The 18,393-nt window shown below is 50.2% G+C and overlaps 1 protein-coding gene across 1 annotated transcript; it reads left to right on the top strand.

Moving 5' to 3' along the window:
• The first annotated feature begins 402 nt into the window (after nt 1–402).
• Nucleotides 403–10,638, top strand: LOC134041538 (interferon-induced very large GTPase 1-like). The gene is made up of 2 exons (XM_062488359.1): nt 403–436; nt 3,344–10,638. Exon 2 carries the CDS (start codon nt 3,346–3,348, stop codon nt 10,636–10,638), a length of 7,293 nt encoding a protein of 2,430 aa, XP_062344343.1. The 5' UTR covers nt 403–436; nt 3,344–3,345.
• The last annotated feature ends 7,755 nt before the right edge of the window (nt 10,639–18,393 follow it).

Genomic DNA, 18,393 nt, shown 5'->3' with positions numbered 1-18,393 from the left:
CAATACCAGAACAACATTAGTTTTAACAGAGTGTTGTGGTCTAAGGCAGTATTTTGTGGGCGCTTTTCTCACTGAAGAACTGGGGTTTCCTCTCCAAGGACTATTTCACCGGTCAAACCCCCAGGCTTTGCCCAGCTCCTGCTGCCTTTCAGGGAATCACAGAATCATTAGGGATTCTACGCTGACTGCCAACATCGAGTTCACCTCTCACCAAATCATTTTCACCCCAAGCCAGGCAAGCAGCAGTTTCACTTTCACACTGCTGCAGGAAAACAGGATTTACAGGAAAACATATGATTCACAGGAAAGCAGAAGCTGCTCTCCCATCACCCCCATAAAAGGAGAAGCAGCTCCCTCCAAAAGAGCCAGAGGTGGATAAAGAGGAGCTGTGCTGGAGTTCTCTTATCACAGGAGCTGCGGGACACAGAAGGAGAAGGTATCTGCTTCTATTGCCCTTCATGGAATCATAGAATCGCTAGGGTTGCAAAAGACCTCCAACATTCTCTAGCCCATCTCTCACCAAAATAGTTTTCACCCCAAACCAGGCATCATCAGTGTCGCTTTTACACTGCTGCAGGAAAGCATGTGATTTACAGGAAAACAGCCGATTTGCAGGAAAGTAGGGGTTGCTTCCCACTTCCCACCAGATAAAAGAGAAAGCAGAACCCTCCAGAAGAGCCGGGGCTGTGCTGGACTTCTCCCATCCCGGGAGCTGCGGGACACGGAGGGAGAAGGTCGGGCCCTGGGGGTGCGCTGTGGGCTGGGAGCAGGGAGCAGCAGGGAGCGGGATCTGGTTGTTCTCCTGCCTCCTGCTCCGTGCGTTCGCCACGGCTGCGGAGACGGCAGGGCAGGGGAAGAGGGCTCTGAGGGCAGCGGGCGGGCGGGGTGCGCTCCGAGCGTTGGGCTGCAGGAAGCCGCCTTGGCTGGCAGCCGCTTTGGGGGAGCTCGGGGAGCCGTGTGCGCTGCGGGGGCTGAGCTGGGAGGGGTCCGGGCTCACAGCTGGGGCCGGATGGCTGCGCTCCCCGCACGGCAGCAGCCTCGGCAACGATGCCGGGGGGGGGGGGTTCCCGGCCCCCGAGCCGCTCCTCGGGAGCAGGGCAGCTCCGTGGGGATGAGGGGCAGGCACGGCACGTCCTGCTCTGTCCCCCGGCCCGGAGTCGGTTCTTCCTTTTCCTCCCCGTGCAGGGAGGGTGGCATTCTCCTCTCTCACAGCCTGAGCGTCGCCACCCAGAGCGCTCTGGTCCCTGGCACAGCCCCATCGAGGTGTCGGTGTTCCCAGAGCCCTTTTCCAAGGGACAGGGCTGCGGAAAACGCTCTCGGGGGGCTGTTCCCATGGAACGGGGAGCAGGCATTCCCAGGGCAGGTCCTCCTGCCAGCCCTGCTGTTTCCCTCGTTTGCTTCCAGTGAGGAGCTGCATCCCGAGTTCAGCCCTGAATGTGCTTAGTGCCTCTCTGCGGGCACTGACACGGTCGCATGGGGCTTTTTCCCTGCTCCTGCAGCAATGGGAAGCTGACAGGGACTGCCGAGGGTGCCTGGGGCAGGTTCAGGGTGTGGCTGACTGGGCTGGACTTTATGTTGTCACAGCCTCAAAGGCTGTGAGATAATAGAGGGGCAAGAATTTAGCCATAGCTCGAAATAAGCACAAGTTTCTTTGTTACAAGGCATTAGATAACATTCTGATCCAATGGAAAGTTGTTAAGAAGTTAATTTTGTTTTTCCAGCCTATCACCTTTACTTAATTCTGCTGCACTGTGTGTACTTTTTATCCAATGGGCTACTATAACATGTACACACACGCGCTAACTCCCAGCTTACCCTATACGCTTACATTACTACACTACAAAACCCTTCACCATCTTATCCAATACAGTTTCTTATTTACTTAAGGCATATTCTTACCTACAGCTCTAGGAACATAAGTTTATAACTTTTTTTTTGCTTACTGTGTAATTTTATTTTTACATCAATCCAAGCTTCTTCCAAGGCTGCAAATCAAACCCTTCAGTATCTGTGGAAGTTTCTGTCTTTCCATGTCCTACACCATCCCTGCCTTGTCTCTCACCTGAATAGTGGCTGTCCTTCGTGCAGTTCCAGGCACGGCCAGCAGGGGCAATGCTGGCTCCCGGCCGGGCAGGGTGGGTGCGATGATTCCTCCACACCTGCAGGGGGCGCTGTGGCGCCTCTCCGCTGGCAACGGCGGCTGTGGCGCAGGGGACAGGAGAGTTGGCTTCCCCTGCACAGCCCACAGGGAGCACAGCTCTCAGTGCCACTGCAGACCCGGGATGGCAAACTGGAGTGCAGCAAAACACTCCGAAGTACAGGGGGCTGGCTGGGGGATTGCTCCTTTGAACGGCTCACCGGTGATGGCTGGTCCTGAGGGCAGGCCTGGTGGGCTTGGGGGTGCTCCCGGCTCTGGGCTCCCATGTAGCTGAGGAGCAGAGAAGCAAGCTGGCAAGCCCTGGTCACAGTGCTGAAGCTAGGAAAAAAAAAAAAACAGGAGGGGAACAAAAGAAAAAAAACCATAGGGCAAGAGGATTTCAGGTCAGACACGCTGTGCTGCATGGCCCCTGTGTTGGTCACCCCTGCTGGAAGGAAGAGCAGCCCCTGGCCCCAACCCCACACACAGTCCTGGGCCACCCTTCAGCGATCGTGATGTTCCTCAGTGGGCTGGGGGAGAAGGGGAGGGTGGAAACAGCGACAGCTCCAGACACAAACCAAAACCAAAACCAGCCTGGCTGTGGGATAAGGACCATCCCCAAGACAGGACTCCAGCACCTTGTAGAGCCCTTTCCCTGGGGCCCTCTGAAACTCTCCCCTGAGCAGCCTGAAGTCTGCTCACCTCAAGGCCAGGGCTGAAGGTTTGCAGGAACTTTTCCTCCTGCCACCAGAGATTTCAAGCTCAGTGGCTCCGTGATGGCCGTGGCTGAGATGACCACCAACGGTCAGGTGCCTAACGAGACCCTCTGTGGTAATGAGCAGCAGATGACGGAGGACACCCATCCAAGTCTATGTGTGTCCCTCTGTGTCTGTGTGTCTCTGTGGGCATCTGTGTCTGTGTGTGTCTGTGTTTGTGTGTCTGTGCGTGTGTCAGTGTGTCTGTCTGTGTGTCCCCATGCGTATCTCTGTGTCTCTGTGTTGTCTCTGGGATCCACGCTCATCTTCAGGGTTGATCCTGCAAACAGGAAAGCAGCACGCACATCCAGGCTGCTGGGAAGGAGACCCTGGCTCTTGTGCCATCCCAGGCCAGGCTCCAGCAGCCGGGTGGGAGCAAGCCCAGAGCCTCTGCCAGGAGGCCGGGGCCTCTGACAACACCTTCAGGAAGATCTCTTTTCTTCCTCCACAGCCATGGATTCGCAGGAGGACACACAAGAGGAGGATGCAAAGGCACAGCTCCTGGCAGAGGCGTTTCAGAAGGAAGGACTGGATGCTGAGTACTGGCTGCCCAAAGTGTCGCAGATCCACGGAATCGAGTGCAGAGAAGCCTTGCAACATCTGGAATATAAAGATTACCTCAAGCTGGAGTGTGAGGTACGGCACCCCTGGGAGAAAAAGGCGCTCCAGAAACTCCTGAAAATAACAGATGACAAAACAGCCTCTAAAGAGCAGCAGAAAGAGCGCTTGGAGAAGACAAAGCAAAGGCAAGAAGTGGCCAAACAAGTCCTGAAAGATCTGACAGAAATGCTCAACAGCCACAGCCAGGATGCACTGAGGGAGCAAGCAGAGGCTCTGTGGCGAGCCATGGAGATTCCCAAAGAGTTCTGGCCATCACCAAAGGAGCCCTTGGCGCAAATGCTGGAGAGCATCCATAAGAAGCTGGAGCAGCAGCAGGAGTTGTCAGCAGACAGGAGGGAGAACATCCCTGACACCGAGGTGCTGAGGCAGGCGTCAGGGGGACTGGCCCTGCAGGGCATCTACAGAACCAGCAGAGCTGGAGATGTGCTGGCAAGGCGAGAGCAGCTCCTCAGGGTTCCTGAGGAGTTCCAGCTTGCCGGGCCAGTGCAAGGATCGGTGCTTGAGAGGAAAGAGTTCTCCTCCTCTGCTGCAGAATCCACTTTCACCAAGTCCATGGAGCAGCTGGGGTTCAGCATGAGCGTTTCTTCCAAATTTTCATTCTGGGGGATTAATCTGGGACAGAATGTAAATCAGAGCAGTTCCTCGCAGTCCCAGGACACCCAACAGTCCCACTCTGAGCAGAGCTACTTCTGCACCACCAAGTACCAGTACATCCCCCTGGCCTCCTGCTACTTCCAAAGGCAACAGCTTCACCTCTCCGATGCGGCTCTGCGGGAGCTGCAAGACATGGAGCAGATTTTGGGCTTCACGAGGAAAGAAGACAACCCCATTTTTCTGAAGATGTGTGAGAGCTTCTTCAGCAGATTTGGATCCCACATAAACCAGGGTCCTCTCCACTTTGGGGGGATATTCTGGTGGAAGGCATACACAGAAGGATTCCGAGCCGAGCAGCGGGAGGAGGTGAAGCGACAAACGTCTCAAGCACTGAACAGCTTTGTCGGGGCCAGCTGGGGTGGCTTTGGGGCTAGTGTAGGAGGGACTGTGGATGTTTCCACGTCCACCTCACAAGCTTCTGTCCTGGGAAGAGCCGGAGAGAGTTCCCATACAGCCATTCAGCTCTACGTGGTCAACACAGGGGGCCCAGCAGACACAACTTCTCTTCCTCAGTGGAAAACGGGGCTCGTGTCTGATAACACAACGTGGTGCGTTATCGACCGCGGCTTTGAGCTGATCCCAGTGTGGGATGTCATCCTGTGCAATCACGGTGGGGATTTTAAGTCTGTTGGTCAGTTGAGCGGAGCCCTCAGGGATGCGTACAAAGCACTGACAAATCAGAGCGATGGCACCATTTTTGGAGAGGAACTGGGCAGTGCAGTGCAAGAGGCCAGAGATTTCATGGAGACTGTGAAGGCCTGGGAGGTGACGGTGGATGAAAAGAAGCTGCTTGTGCTGATGGAGCTCAAAGATGATCTGAATGCAAAAACCAAGAACCACAGCGTGTGGATCAACGTGTGCCTGTCACACAAAGCCCTGCAGGACTTCCTGGTGAACATCGTGCGGAGCTGCCAGGAGTCACCTCCAGAAAACACCACCTCTATCAAGGTAATGTTGAAAATCCTCCTGGATCCTCATATCTACGCTGTCAAGGACTTCCCTGAGGCTTCCTTTGTTATGCAATGGGTCTTCCGGACTGAGCACTCGCTTCCCAGACCTCCCAAAATCTCTGAGCTTGAAGGCCTGATCAAAACACTGCAGCAAATGAAGGAGCACATCTATGCTGTCACCTACGCACCAGAAAGCTCTGCTTCTGCTGTTCATGAAGCAAAGATGAAAGCCACCCTGACCAGCAGCCTTGCCATTTATTCCTTACTCCAGTCTCTCCAGGAACGGGCTGAGAAGGACCTGGAACTGTTGGTGCTCTTGATTGCCACCAGCACAGGGTACCAGGTGGAAAGCAGCAATTTTCAGTACCTCCTTGGACACCCAGAAATTCAGTACATGGCCAAAGAAATGAAAGAAGCACATGAGGAGTACACGAACCTGAAGGAGCAAGATGCTGACAGAGCTGAGGCCTCCCTTCTGCTGATGGGTCTGACTGTGACACCAGAAAGTCAAAAGCTGTCCCCTGAGCAGAAGAGGGAGCGTTTAGTATTCATGGAAGAACACATGAGAGACTTGTGGTCCACACAGATAAAGAACCTCCTCCAAAAGCACAGTGCAGGCACGGACTGGGAGATGCTGGAACGGGACTTGCATTCCTTGGTCAGTGCGTGCTTGGATGACAGATGGGATGAAGAGAAGATCCAGAACATACTCACAGACCTGGAAGACACTTTTCCAACACCTGAGCCACCCAGTCAGTCCCAGTCCATCTCTGACAGCAAAGCAAATGAAGCCATTGCAAACCAGGAGTTCCTCCAGTTGCTCAAGCGCCTTGGACTCAAAAGTCACTACCCAAGAAAAATGGGAATGGAAGATTTCCGCACCATCTGCAAGATAAACCTGAAGGACAGCCAGCCCAGCAAGGACAAGGAACTGCCATTATACTTCTTGCAAAAGCTGTTAACTGTGGATTACCAGGTGAGGTACCTGACTTGTTGGGAAGAGAACAACCCAGGCCTTGCACCCATGCCAGAAACCCAAGAGCAGAAGGACCAACAAACAGACTCCTTTGAAAATTTCCTTGATCATTTGATGGGAGCAGCCCCAGAACGTGCAAGCAGGGATGGCCATGTGCACCCCATGGACCTGCAGATGGCCATTTTCCACTGTGCCGACGACTTCCTGAGACAGTCCCTTGCAACCAAGCTGGCGTTCTGCCAACTGGCGCTGCCTCTGCTGCTGCCCAACCCGTGCACTTCACACATCGAGTTCCTGCTCTACGCCCTCAGCCAAATCCAAAGGAGCTGGAAAGAGGTGGACAGCTCAGGAATTCAGGCCCGAACAAAGAGTTACAACAACAAACTCATCTTCCAGGCACAGACACCCATCGTGTCCTTCATCCGCATCGGCAGCTCGGCCTCCTCTTCCAAGTCTCAGCTCCTGAACGCTCTGCTGAGCAAACGCAAACACGACACTTTCTTCCACCGCCACTGCAGAGGCAGCACCAGAGAGCGGTTGCTGATGGAAGGGGTGGTGGAGATCGCCTGGTACTGCCCCCGTGGAAGCCCTGATGACACCTTTGACTGCTGCGTGGCTTTCTGTAACCTGCATGGAGACGCCAGGGATCACGGAGCACAGCTGCAGTTCCTGCAGGACATATCTGCTGTCCACGTGGCTCTTGTGTCCGATTCAGAGCACATGGATAACAGGGGGAAAAAGCTTCTGCAGGACCTCTGGCAGTCACAAAGGCCGTTGGTTTGTCTTCTCACAGAAAAAGAGAACATTGCAACTGGACAATCCAGCAAAACCATAACAATAGGGATCAAGAACAGGAACGAAGCAGAAGTGATGGTCCAGCTGACCAAAATTATCAGGGATCTCCTGGAAGGGTCGAATCCACGTTTCAGCCTGGACGCCTGCGCAGATAAAGCTCGCCAGCACGGATTCGTGGTGGATGCAGATCAACCCGCGTGTGTGACAGCCAAAACCAAGGCAAAGGAGCTGGTGGACCTTCTGAAGAAAGAGAAGCTGTCTGAGATCAAATCCCAGCTGCTGCCACTACAAGGAAAACTGTGGTACCAGTGGTGCAAAAAGGACAAAGAACTCACTCGCTTGCAGGAGAAGGGGAACAAGAGCATTGAGCATCATCGCAGCCAAATTGAGAACGAGAAGAAAGCAATAAGAAGAAAGCAACTTAAGCAAGCTTTCCCTCTCAACCCGCTGATGAAATCATTCCTTGGCTTTCTCCAGGCCCAGACAGCAGATACCAAGAAATATTTCCTGCAGTGGATGAAGATCTTTATGGACGAGCTGTCCTGTGGTCGCCTTGAAGAACTGAAGAGAGACTATCACAAGTTATGGACTGAAATCCTGTCAGTAAAGAAAAGCAACAAAAAACCCAAAGCAAATGCTCCATTGCTGAGTCGCTTGGATGCTGTCTCTGATGAAATCAACGATTCATCCATCGGCCTGGAGCACCTCCTGAGAGAAGTAGGGCAGATTTATGAAGCTCTGGAATTGATGAACTCCAAGAAAGACAATTTTGCCAAACTGCCGGAAATTGCAGCCGAGATTATGGTTTCAGGCTATCCTGTGGAGCTGATGGATGGGGACGCTTCTTACCTGCCCCTGCGCTGGGTGGGAGCAATCTTTGACAGCTTGATTGAGAGGCTGGGGGACAAACGAGTGTTTGTGCTCTCCGTGCTCGGCATCCAGAGCACAGGCAAGTCCACCCTACTGAATGCCATGTTTGGTCTGCAGTTCAACGTCAGCGCGGGGAGATGCACCCGCGGAGCCTTCATGCAGCTCATCCCAGTGGGCCAGGAGCTGCAGCAAGACCTGGGCTTTGATTTTGTGATGGTGGTTGACACAGAGGGACTTCGTGCCATCGAGATGGTCAATAAGCAGTCCTTGAACCATGACAATGAGTTAGCCACCTTTGTCATTGGTGTTGGCAACTTGACCGTGATCAATATCTTTGGAGAAAATCCGTCAGAAATGCAAGATGTTCTCCAGATCGCCGTGCAGGCTTTCCTGAGGATGAAGAAAGTCAAACTTTCCCCAAGCTGCCTCTTTGTGCACCAAAATGTGGGAGAAGCAACTGCCAAGGAGCAGAACATGGAAGGACAAAGGCGTTTGCAACAAAAGCTGGATGAAATGACCGTGGTAGCTGCTCAGCAGGAGTTCTGTGACATCTCCTCCTTCAGTGACGTCATTGGCTTTGATGTGAACACCCACATTCATTACTTTGCTCACCTGTGGGAAGGAAACCCCCCGATGGCACCACCCAACCCCACCTACAGCCAGAACGTCCAGCAACTGAAGAGCAAAATCCTCCAGGCTGCCGAGCAGCAGTCGCAGCGCAGCATTTTGACGCTCTCGAGCCTGAAAGATCGTATTGGTGACCTCTGGAATGCTTTGGTGAATGAAAACTTTGTTTTCAGCTTCAAGAATTCCCTGGAGATTGCTGCGTACAGGAAACTGGAAAGTGCCTTCAGTCAGTGGACCTGGAGGCTGCGGAGTCACTTCTTAGATGTACAGATGAGACTGAACAACAAAATTCGGAATGGAGACTTGCAGCATGTCACCAGAGAACACCTTAACGGGCTGGTGAAAGAGACAAGTGATGCCATTGAGAAAGAAATGGAAAAGTATTTCAGGGAAGACAAAGACCATGAGACACTGGTCCAGTGGAAATCAAGCACAGAGCTGAAGCTGAAAGAACTCAAAGAGACTCTTCTTCATGAAACGAAAAAGAAATGTGAGAATCTTACTGAGCTACAGAAGGAGCAGAATAAACTGGATTCAAGGAAATTGGAATATGAAGCTGAGCTCCTGAAAAGGAGTAGGGAGCTGGCTGTGACTCTGAAAGGGAAGAGCCTCAGTGACAGAGAACTGAAGGACAACTTTACTCATGTCTGGAACAACTGGATTGCTGAAGTGTCCCGTGCCGCTCGTCCGCCGGAGCGGGTGGATATTGATGCGGAAATCGAAGATGTCCTTCTAGAGCACTTTAAGGAGCCAGGTTTCCATGCACAGATCAGATCATTTCCCAAAGGCAGAGGATTTTCTTTTGACATGGAGAAACACATCACAAAGAAAAAGTATTTACGCTTTTTCCCAGATATCAGGAGCATTTGCGATGATGATGTGATCAACTTTCAGCACATCACAGACAACATCATAGCATGTGTGAAGGCAAACATTGATAAGAAGGAACAGGAGAAACGGGATTACAGTCGAAATTTCATTCATGAAATACTCAATGAAGTGCAGAAAGGTGTGAACTCTATCCCCAGCAATGCAAAATGTACTTTTAACAGAGAGTACAGCATGGATTTGTCTCTGTATCTGTGCAAAATGGCAGCAGAAAGGTTTAAATCCATGCACAAAGCATTCCAAAAGGCAAATGACCCAGTCGTGTACCTGAGCAACAAGAGAGAAGATTTCTTCCAATGTTTCCAGATTTCCTGCCAAGGAGCCACTTCAATCACAACTTTTACTGTTTTCCTTTGTGACAAGATTGAACCAGCTCTTCGCCGGGCAGTCTTTGAGAGGACGGCTAAAGCCATTTCTGCGGACATGAAGAGCAAATTCCCAGATTTCAGGGGCAGCAGAGCTGACCTGGAAGTTTGCATCCTGAGATACCTGGCAGAACAAGAAAATTTTGAGGATTTCAAACAGTACCTTAAGTTTCCAAAACAGTTTTTTCAGAGTTACATTGAGAGAAAAGTTAAGAGTTATTGTTTAGATGGGAGTAAGCGGCTGGGGATGTTTTTCAATTCCTCCCTTGAATCTCTCTATGGAAACATCCTGTCAGCTGTTTCTGTATCAACCCAAATTGTCAAGGACAATGTAGACAGAGAAGACAAAATCTCTTTTTGGCTGGATAAATTTTGTAGTGAGCTGGCAGAGATGATCTACTTGCCCAGAAGTGACCTGAAGGGCATCGAGCACCAGGAGGTCACAGACATTGAGTTCCTGAGCAGCGCCATGGCAAAAGCTCTGGATGACCTGAGGGACAGGCTCCTGAAAGAATTGGCTGATGCTGACATGAACTCATTTTCAAAGCAGCCTCACACCATCCTGGCGGAGCATTTTTCAGGGTGCTGGGAGCAGTGTCCTTTTTGTGGGGCTGTCTGCACAAACACCATGTGGAATCACGATGGAGACCATCAGCTGGTCTTCCATCGCCCAGAAGCTTTGACAGGATTCAAATGGTATGGGACAAACAACCTGGTCATTGATATTTGTTCCAGTCTTGTTGCAAGTGACTGCCGATTCAAATTTCCTGGTGGCTCGTGGTTCCCTTACAAAACATACCGGGATGCAGGACCTCCTGTTTCCACTTGGAGAATTCTTCCCGATTCATCCATGCAGGCCTACTGGAAATGGTTTGTGTCTCGTTTCAGGACACAGCTGGAAGCTATGTACAATAAGAAATTTGAGGGTAAAGGAGAAATCCCTGAGGCGTGGCACAGAATTACCAAGTGGGAAGCACTGGCCGAGCTGGACAGGCGTTAGGCCACATCCATGGGAAGGAAGAATCACAGCAGCTTTGCAGTTTAGGAGAACTTTGTACCAGGCTCTCCACAACATGCAGTTGCAATGACAACGCTGTCAAGCCCAATGAAGACAATGGTATCCAATTGTTCCCAAATCTGGTGAAATAAGGCACATTACTGCAGCCATCGCTCTGCAATTCCCTCACTTCATGAGAAAGCCAGAATCCTCCTGCCTTCTTGCCATAAAAATTTCCCTCTGCTTTGTCCTAGAGCCAAACCAAACCCCTCCTTTGGGTGATCAGCCTGGTGGCCAAACCTGAGCCCAAGGGCCAGGGCAAGGGCAAAGGCAGCACTCAAAGCACTCCTTGGCTCAGCTGCTGTGAGACAAGAAGGGGCTGGTGGAGTGTGAAAACATTGGGCTCTCTGAGTCCCTCAGAGAGAGAACTGTGTGCAGGAATTTAATTAAACTTTTTAGAGATGATAAAGTACATTAATTTTAAAATTAAATTTCTTAATAAAAATGAATTTCTTAAATAAAATTTCCTAATAAAGCCACAGAGACATAAAATAGAGGTGCCAGCTTTAGTTTTAAGTAAGCAGAAATAGTATTAAGTTGCATAGATATGAAGTAAATTATAAATCTTAGTTTTAAGTAAGTAAAAGTATGCTTTAAGTGCCTTGAACAGCAAAAGGCTTAGAATCTGATGTAAAATCCAAGTTTCTAAAGAAGTTTCAGTGAGAGCTCAAAACCATAGTTTTAGACATAATAAAAACATAGTAAGAATACTACTTACATTTTTCACATAGAACAGATAGGCTACATGTGTAAATTACACGTAAACTTTATTGTTATAGAACCATAATTCTAATAGGTTTAGAAGAAATGCTTTGTGTTTTTAGCTCATTGGGTAATTTGTCAATAAAAACCCGTGCACTGGGGAGGGGCGCGCTCTCTCTCTTCCTCCACCATCTTCATCATCACTACCACCACATAAAAGAAGAGGAAGAAGAGGAGAAGAAGAAAGACCAGGGAGCTTTTCCCTCTACTCAGGACTTGGTACCAGACTGCAGTTTCTGCCTCTGCTTGAGACTCTGTACCAGGTCGTAGCTTCTGCCTCTACCCAGGATTCTGTACCAGAGAACTGCTGCTCCTGCCTCTGCCCAGGACTTTGTACCAGAGAGCTGCTTCTATTCAGGACTCTGTGCTGAAAGCTTTAACACGGACTTTACAGCTTCAGACTCTTGCATTTGACACCGATGTGCTCCTGTAATCAACAACTTCGCAGCAACCAACGGCTGCTCTGCTCTTTTGAAGACACAAACCCGTAATCCCAACAAGGGACAGTGCCCCCAGAAGCAGTTTTCCTGCAGCAAGGTGCTGTCCTGCTCGGAGAAAGGGCTGCGGGACCTCTGCAAGCTGGGCTGCTTGGCTTTTGGGTGTCACCCTTCCCTTACTCACTGCAGCCTCCTGGATCAACTGAGGCTGTTCTCCAGCCGGAGCTGTTGTGCCTCCGGGCTCAGGAAAGCAGTGACCCGACTGGCCTGGGGCTCAGGCAGTGCTTTCACTCCCTGTCTCGGGGGTGCTGTGTCTCTGCCCAGGGCAGCTGCTCCTGCTCAGGTGCCTGGGGCTGCTGCCCTTCCTCCAGGCCTCATCCCCGGCAGGAGCTGCTCCTGCCCTTGGCCTCGCTGTTGAGCAAAAGCCTTTGGAATGCCCCGCGTGGAGAATCCCGTGTGCCAGCACCTTCCTCAGCAGCCCTCGGGGCAGGGCTGGTGCTGTCCGGGCAGGCTGGTGGCACTGGAGCCGTGCTCTGGAGAAGGTGGCGGGAGGGGCTTGGGCTGTGCAGGTGCTGCAACCCCGCTGGCAATGGGAGAGGAGGAGGCAAAGCTCCTGGAGAGCTGGCTGAAGGGCTGCTTCAGCCTCATCCCCTGCAGGCTCTGCTGATAAAGGAGTTGGTTTGGACCGTGCTGCTCTGCGTCTCCTTTGTGTTCAGGGCAGCCACAGCTGGGGCTGACTCGAGCTCTGTTATAGGTACCTAGTATAGTATTGGCTTTTTGCAAATATTAAAATGAATGCTGTATGCATCATGTTGGAAAACTTCGCCGTATGAATATAGATGCTTTTAGTTATTAACAAAATTCAGAAATAGTAGTGTGATAAATATATTTTTCTTGGACTACAGCATGGTGATGTAAAAAGCTTTTGATCATGTAACTAACTCAGAGAATAGTAAAAAGGTAATCAGGAAGCTCTTGGATTATCCTATCTGGATGAAGGTAGCCAGAACTCCAGGGAAGGAATTTATTGATCAGGCAGTAGGTGACAGGGATGGCGCCACAAAAAACTTCGATTTACAGGTTGGTGGGGATGATTTTGAATAACGCATAAAGGGCTATGAATATGCAGCATGCTGATGTAGTTAATGAAGTGTGAATGGAAATGGAAATCTGATCACTATGTAAAAATCCCTTCCTCAGTTTTCCCAAAACTGTTATTGAGGACCATATCAGTTTATGGGGCCCACTTTAGGGATTATAACAGTTTAAACAAAAGCTCTCTTCATCTTTGAAAGTGGAGATCTTTCTTCTTGTTCTTGTTCTTCTTGGTCTTCTTGTTCTTGTTCTTCTTGTTCTTCTTGTTCTTCTTGTTGTTGCTCTTGTTGTTGTTGTTCTTGTTGTTGTTCTTGTTGCTCTTCTTCTTCTTCTTCTTCTTCTTCTTCCTTCTTCTCCCTTCTTCTTTCTTCTTCTTCTTCCCCCGCCCAGGGAGCAGCAGGGATCCTCATCTCCTCTTTATTCAAACTTATGGGGTCACAGCCATTTCAACATCTGCTTCCTTTAGCAGCAATGCCTCTGCTCATATCTACAGTTAAAACATTCACCCACCCTATAAATATCTTTATGTGTTTAGAGAAACAAGAGTCTCTTCTCTATAGCATAAAAAAAAATTTCCATCCACAACTCTCCTCTTTCCCCAGTCTGGGACGTGACATTTCCTTTTGTCTGACCTCGGTGTTTTCCTGTTTCTGTTCATCTTCATCTTGGTCCTTTTCTTTCACTCAGGAGAGAGAACAAAATGTCTGCAAGCCTCATTTTGGTCAGTCAAAGAGTTCATCTCTTACCTGGGACTGCAGACGGTCATGTGTTCTCTTCCAGGTGGTGGCCAGAGCTGTTTAGGATGAAGAGTCTTTCAAGGCCAGCTTGGGGCTGGACTAGGATTGTAAGGGCCCAACCAGAAAGCTCTGGTGGGTTTTCTGGCTCAACGGCTGTTTTCCGGTGTTTGCTACATTCAATTCTGGCCATGGCCTGGTGGTCTTCCCTTCCCCTGCCAAGCAGGCAAAGGAGTGGGCTTCCCTTCCCTGTGGCTATGGCGGTCGTTGGTTGAAAACGGGTCCCGGCGTTTTTCTGAGCCCTGTGTCGGAGATCCCACCCGCCCCTGCCGGGCCACGCAGAGTGACCCAGGCTGGTGTTGCCTTCTGAGAGGCCAGAAAGGAAAGAGAGCTTTCCCAGGGATTTTCGTCTGTACGCGTACGTTTCACATTGGCGCGTTCAAAAACTTTCTCATTGGTGTAACAAAGTGTCAGCATTAAAAATCCGACACTGATTGGTTCTTGTCGGGTCCAGAGGAGGCTGCTTAGGTCTGGGCAGGGAAAGATTTCAGGAAATTTTCACAAACCACCACAGTATGACGGCTCAAAGGATGAATTGCCTCAAATAGCAACTCAGGAAGTCCCATACATGGCTACTAAATTAGCTACATTATAAATGAATATGGTCGAACCTTGTACTGGTTTGGAAAGCAAAACCAGTGAGACTTCAAGTCAGTAATACAATTTTTAATAGGGAAGAGGAAAAAAAAAGAAGAAAAAAAAAAACAAAATACATGCAATAATAAAAATAAAACCACTGACAGAGTCAGAATACAACCTGATACCCTGTCAGTCAGGGTGCTGGTGCAGTTTTCCTCCAAAGGGTCCAGCGATGATGTGGATAAGAACCTGGTTCTTCCTCTGGAATCCAGTGGAGAAAGGCTGCTTTTGGCGTTCTAAACCTCAGTTTTTTATCTAGGTAGGAAAGGCTTGGCTCATCCTCCTGGCTGGAGCATCTCCCAATGGGATGATGTAATCTTATCAGTTCTACAGTAGGACTCAATGGCCCATTAACAGAAGATACTTCCCACAGAGATAAGGATGATCACCCTTATCAGTGATGGCCCATCAACAGAAGACATTTCCCACAGAGATAAGGATGATCACACTTCTCAGATGGTAATAGAATATGTATGTTGTATTGTAAACCAGGACATAATCCACCCCTTATTCTATTACCATCTACATTATACCCAAACCAATACCCTATATATTTACATATAATACAGAATGAAACCCTACACACAGTTCTCTCTTAAAATAAGGTTTCCTTGCGGTACACAGTGGGTTTCTCCATCTTTCTGCATTACCCACCAAGTGTAACCAGGTCCTTGAGCAAAAACAATCCCACTGATTGGTTTGCCTTTGCCTGTGGTGGGATTGATCCAAACAGTCTTTCCTAAAATACCTTTCATGTGTACCACAGGGATTTTGTCTCCATCCACTGTGTGCAGGGGTTCAGATTGGGCAGGACCGGCTCGATTGATGGACCCTCTGGTGTTGACCATCCAGGTGGCTTTTGCCAAGTTCATTTCCCAATTTCTGAAGGTTCCCCCACCGAGTGCCTTCAGGGTAGTTTTAAGGAGTCCATTGCACCGTTCAACTTTCCCGGCAGCTGGTGCGTGGTAAGGGATATGATATATCCATTCAATACCATGTTCTCTGGCCCAGGTGTTGATAAGGCTGTTCTTGAAATGGGTTCCGTTGTCTGACTCAATTCTTTCGGGGGTACCATGCCTCCAAAGGACTTGTTTTTCTAGGCCCAAGATGGTGTTGCGGGCAGTAGCATGAGGCACAGGGTAGGTTTCCAACCATCCTGTGGTTGCTTCCACCATGGTCAGTACGTAGCGCTTGCCTTGGCGGGTTTGGGGAAGGGTGATGTAGTCAATTTGCCAGGCTTCCCCATACCTGTACTTTGACCATCGTCCACCGTACCACAGAGGCTTCACCCGCTTGGCCTGTTTGATTGTGGCACAGGTCTCACAGTTCTGGATGACCTGTGAGATGCTGTCCATAGTAAGGTCCACCCCTCGGTCACGGGCCCATCGGTATGTTGCATCTCTCCCCTGATGACCAGAGGCATCATGGGCCCAACGAGCTAGGAATAATTCTCCCTTGTGCTGCCAGTCTAGATCCACTTGTGATATTTTTACCTTGGCAGCTCGGTCCACCTGCTCGTTGTTGTGATGCTCTTCATTAGCTCGACTCTTAGGTACATGCGCATCCACATGTCGAACCTTCACGGTTAGCTTCTTTACTCGGGTGGCAATGTCCTGCCAAATCTCAGCAGCCCAGATGGGTTTCCCTCTGCGCTGCCAGTTGGCCTTTTTCCAGCGATCCAACCATCCCCACAGAGCATTAGCTACCATCCATGAGTCAGTGTAGAGATAGAGCTTTGACCACTTCTCCCGTTCGGCAATATCTAAAGCCAGCTGGATGGCTTTTAACTCTGCAACCTGACTCGATCCACCTTGTCCCTCGGTAGCTTGTGCAACTTGTCGTGTGGGGCTCCATACTGCAGCTTTCCATTTTCGGTTAGTGCCTACAACTCGGCAGGAACCATCAGTGAAGAGGGCATATCGTCTTTCAGTCTCCGGTAGCTCATTGTATGGTGGGGCTTCCTCGGCACGTGCCACTTGCTCCTCCTCTTCAGAAGATAACCCAAAAGTCTCACCTTCCGGCCAGTTTGTAATTATTTCCAGAATCCCAGGGCGATTCGGATTTCCAATACGGGCGCGCTGAGTGAGGAGGGCAATCCATTTGCTCCATGTAGTGTCAGTGGCATGATGTGTGGAAGGAACCTTTCCCTTGAACATCCAGCCCAGTACCGGTAGTCGAGGTGCTAGAAGCAGCTGTGTTTCAGTGCCAATTACTTCAGAGGCTGCTTGAACTCCTTCATAGGCAGCCAAAATTTCTTTCTCTGTGGGAGTGTAGTTGTTTTCAGACCCTTTGTAGCTTCTGCTCCAGAATCCCAGTGGTCGACCCCGAGTCTCACCAGGTACCTTCTGCCAAAGGCTCCAGGATAGACCATGATTTCCAGCTGCAGAGTAGAGCACGTTCTTTACCTCTGGTCCTGTCCTGACTGGACCAAGGGCTACCGCATGAGCGATCTCTTGCTTGATCTGGGTGAAGGCTTGCTGTTGTTCAGGGCCCCAGTGGAAATCATTCTTCTTGCGGGTAACCAGGTAGAGAGGGCTCACAATCTGGCTGTACTCAGGGATGTGCATTCTCCAAAAGCCTATGGCACCTAGGAAAGCTTGTGTTTCCTTCTTGTTGGTTGGTGGAGACATAGCGGTGATCTTGTTAATTACCTCTGTTGGGATCTGACGACGTCCATCTTGCCATTTGACTCCTAGAAACTGAATTTCCTGAGCTGGTCCCTTTACCTTACTTTGCTTAATGGCAAAACCAGCCTTCAGCAGAATCTGAATAATCTTCTCTCCTTTCTCGAAGACTTCCCCTGCTGTGCTCCCCCATACAATGATGTCATCGATATACTGTAGATGTTCAGGAGCCTCACCCTTTTCCAGTGCAGCCTGGATCAGTCCATGGCAGATGGTGGGACTGTGTTTCCACCCCTGGGGCAGTCGGTTCCAGGTGTACTGCACCCCCCTCCAGGTGAAAGCAAACTGAGGCCTGCACTCTGCTGCCAGAGGAATGGAGAAAAATGCATTGGCAATGTCAATGGTGGCGTACCACTTTGCTGCCTTGGACTCCAGCTCGTACTGGAGTTCCAGCATATCTGGCACGGCAGCGCTCAGCGGTGGAGTCACTTCATTCAATGCACGATAGTCCACAGTCAATCTCCATTCTCCATCAGACTTGCGCACAGGCCAGATGGGGCTGTTGAAGGGTGAGTGGGTTTTGCTGACCACCCCTTGGCTTTCCAGTTTACGAATCATCTCATGGATGGGAGTCACAGAGTCTCTGTCGGTACGGTATTGCCGACGGTGTACTGTTGTTGTGGCGATTGGTACCTGTTGCTCTTCAACTCTCAATAGTCCCACAGCAGAGGGGTCATCTGAGAGACCAGGTAAGGTATTCAGTTTTCTGATGTCTTCTGTCTCTACAGAAGCTATCCCAAAAGCCCAGCGATATCCCTTTGGGTCTTTGAAATACCCATTTCGAAGATAGTCTATGCCGAGGATGCATGGGGCCTCTGGGCCAGTCACGATGGGGTGTTTCTGCCACCCTTTCCCAGTTAAACTCACTTCGGCCTCTACTACAGTCAGCTGCTGGGATCCTCCTGTTACCCCAGAAATAGAGATTGACTCTTCTCCTACATACCTTGATGGCATCAGGGTACATTGGGCGCCGGTGTCAACCAAAGCCTTATGTTTTTGTGGGTCGGATGTGCCAGGCCATCGGATCCACACAGTCCAGTAGATCCGATTGTCCCTCTCCTCTACCTGGCTAGAGGCAGGGCTCCTCTATTCCTGGTCTTGGTACACGTTGCTCTCTTCCTGTAGATAGGTTCTTGAGGTCCCTTCAAGAGGATCAGTCATATCATCGTTCTGATACTGTTTGGAGTTCTGTGCACGAGAGACTGGAGCAGCGTTGACTCTAGGTGAGCTTCTTATGTTCGGTGTCCCTCTTTTCAGTTCACGTACCCGGGCTGCTAAGGAGGAGGT

The sequence above is a fragment of the Cinclus cinclus genome, chromosome 3, assembly GCF_963662255.1.
Source record: "Cinclus cinclus chromosome 3, bCinCin1.1, whole genome shotgun sequence".
Lineage (NCBI taxonomy): Eukaryota > Metazoa > Chordata > Aves > Passeriformes > Cinclidae > Cinclus > Cinclus cinclus.
The sequence above is the reverse complement of the archived record's forward strand: the minus strand, read 5'-3'. Positions and strand labels throughout refer to the sequence as shown.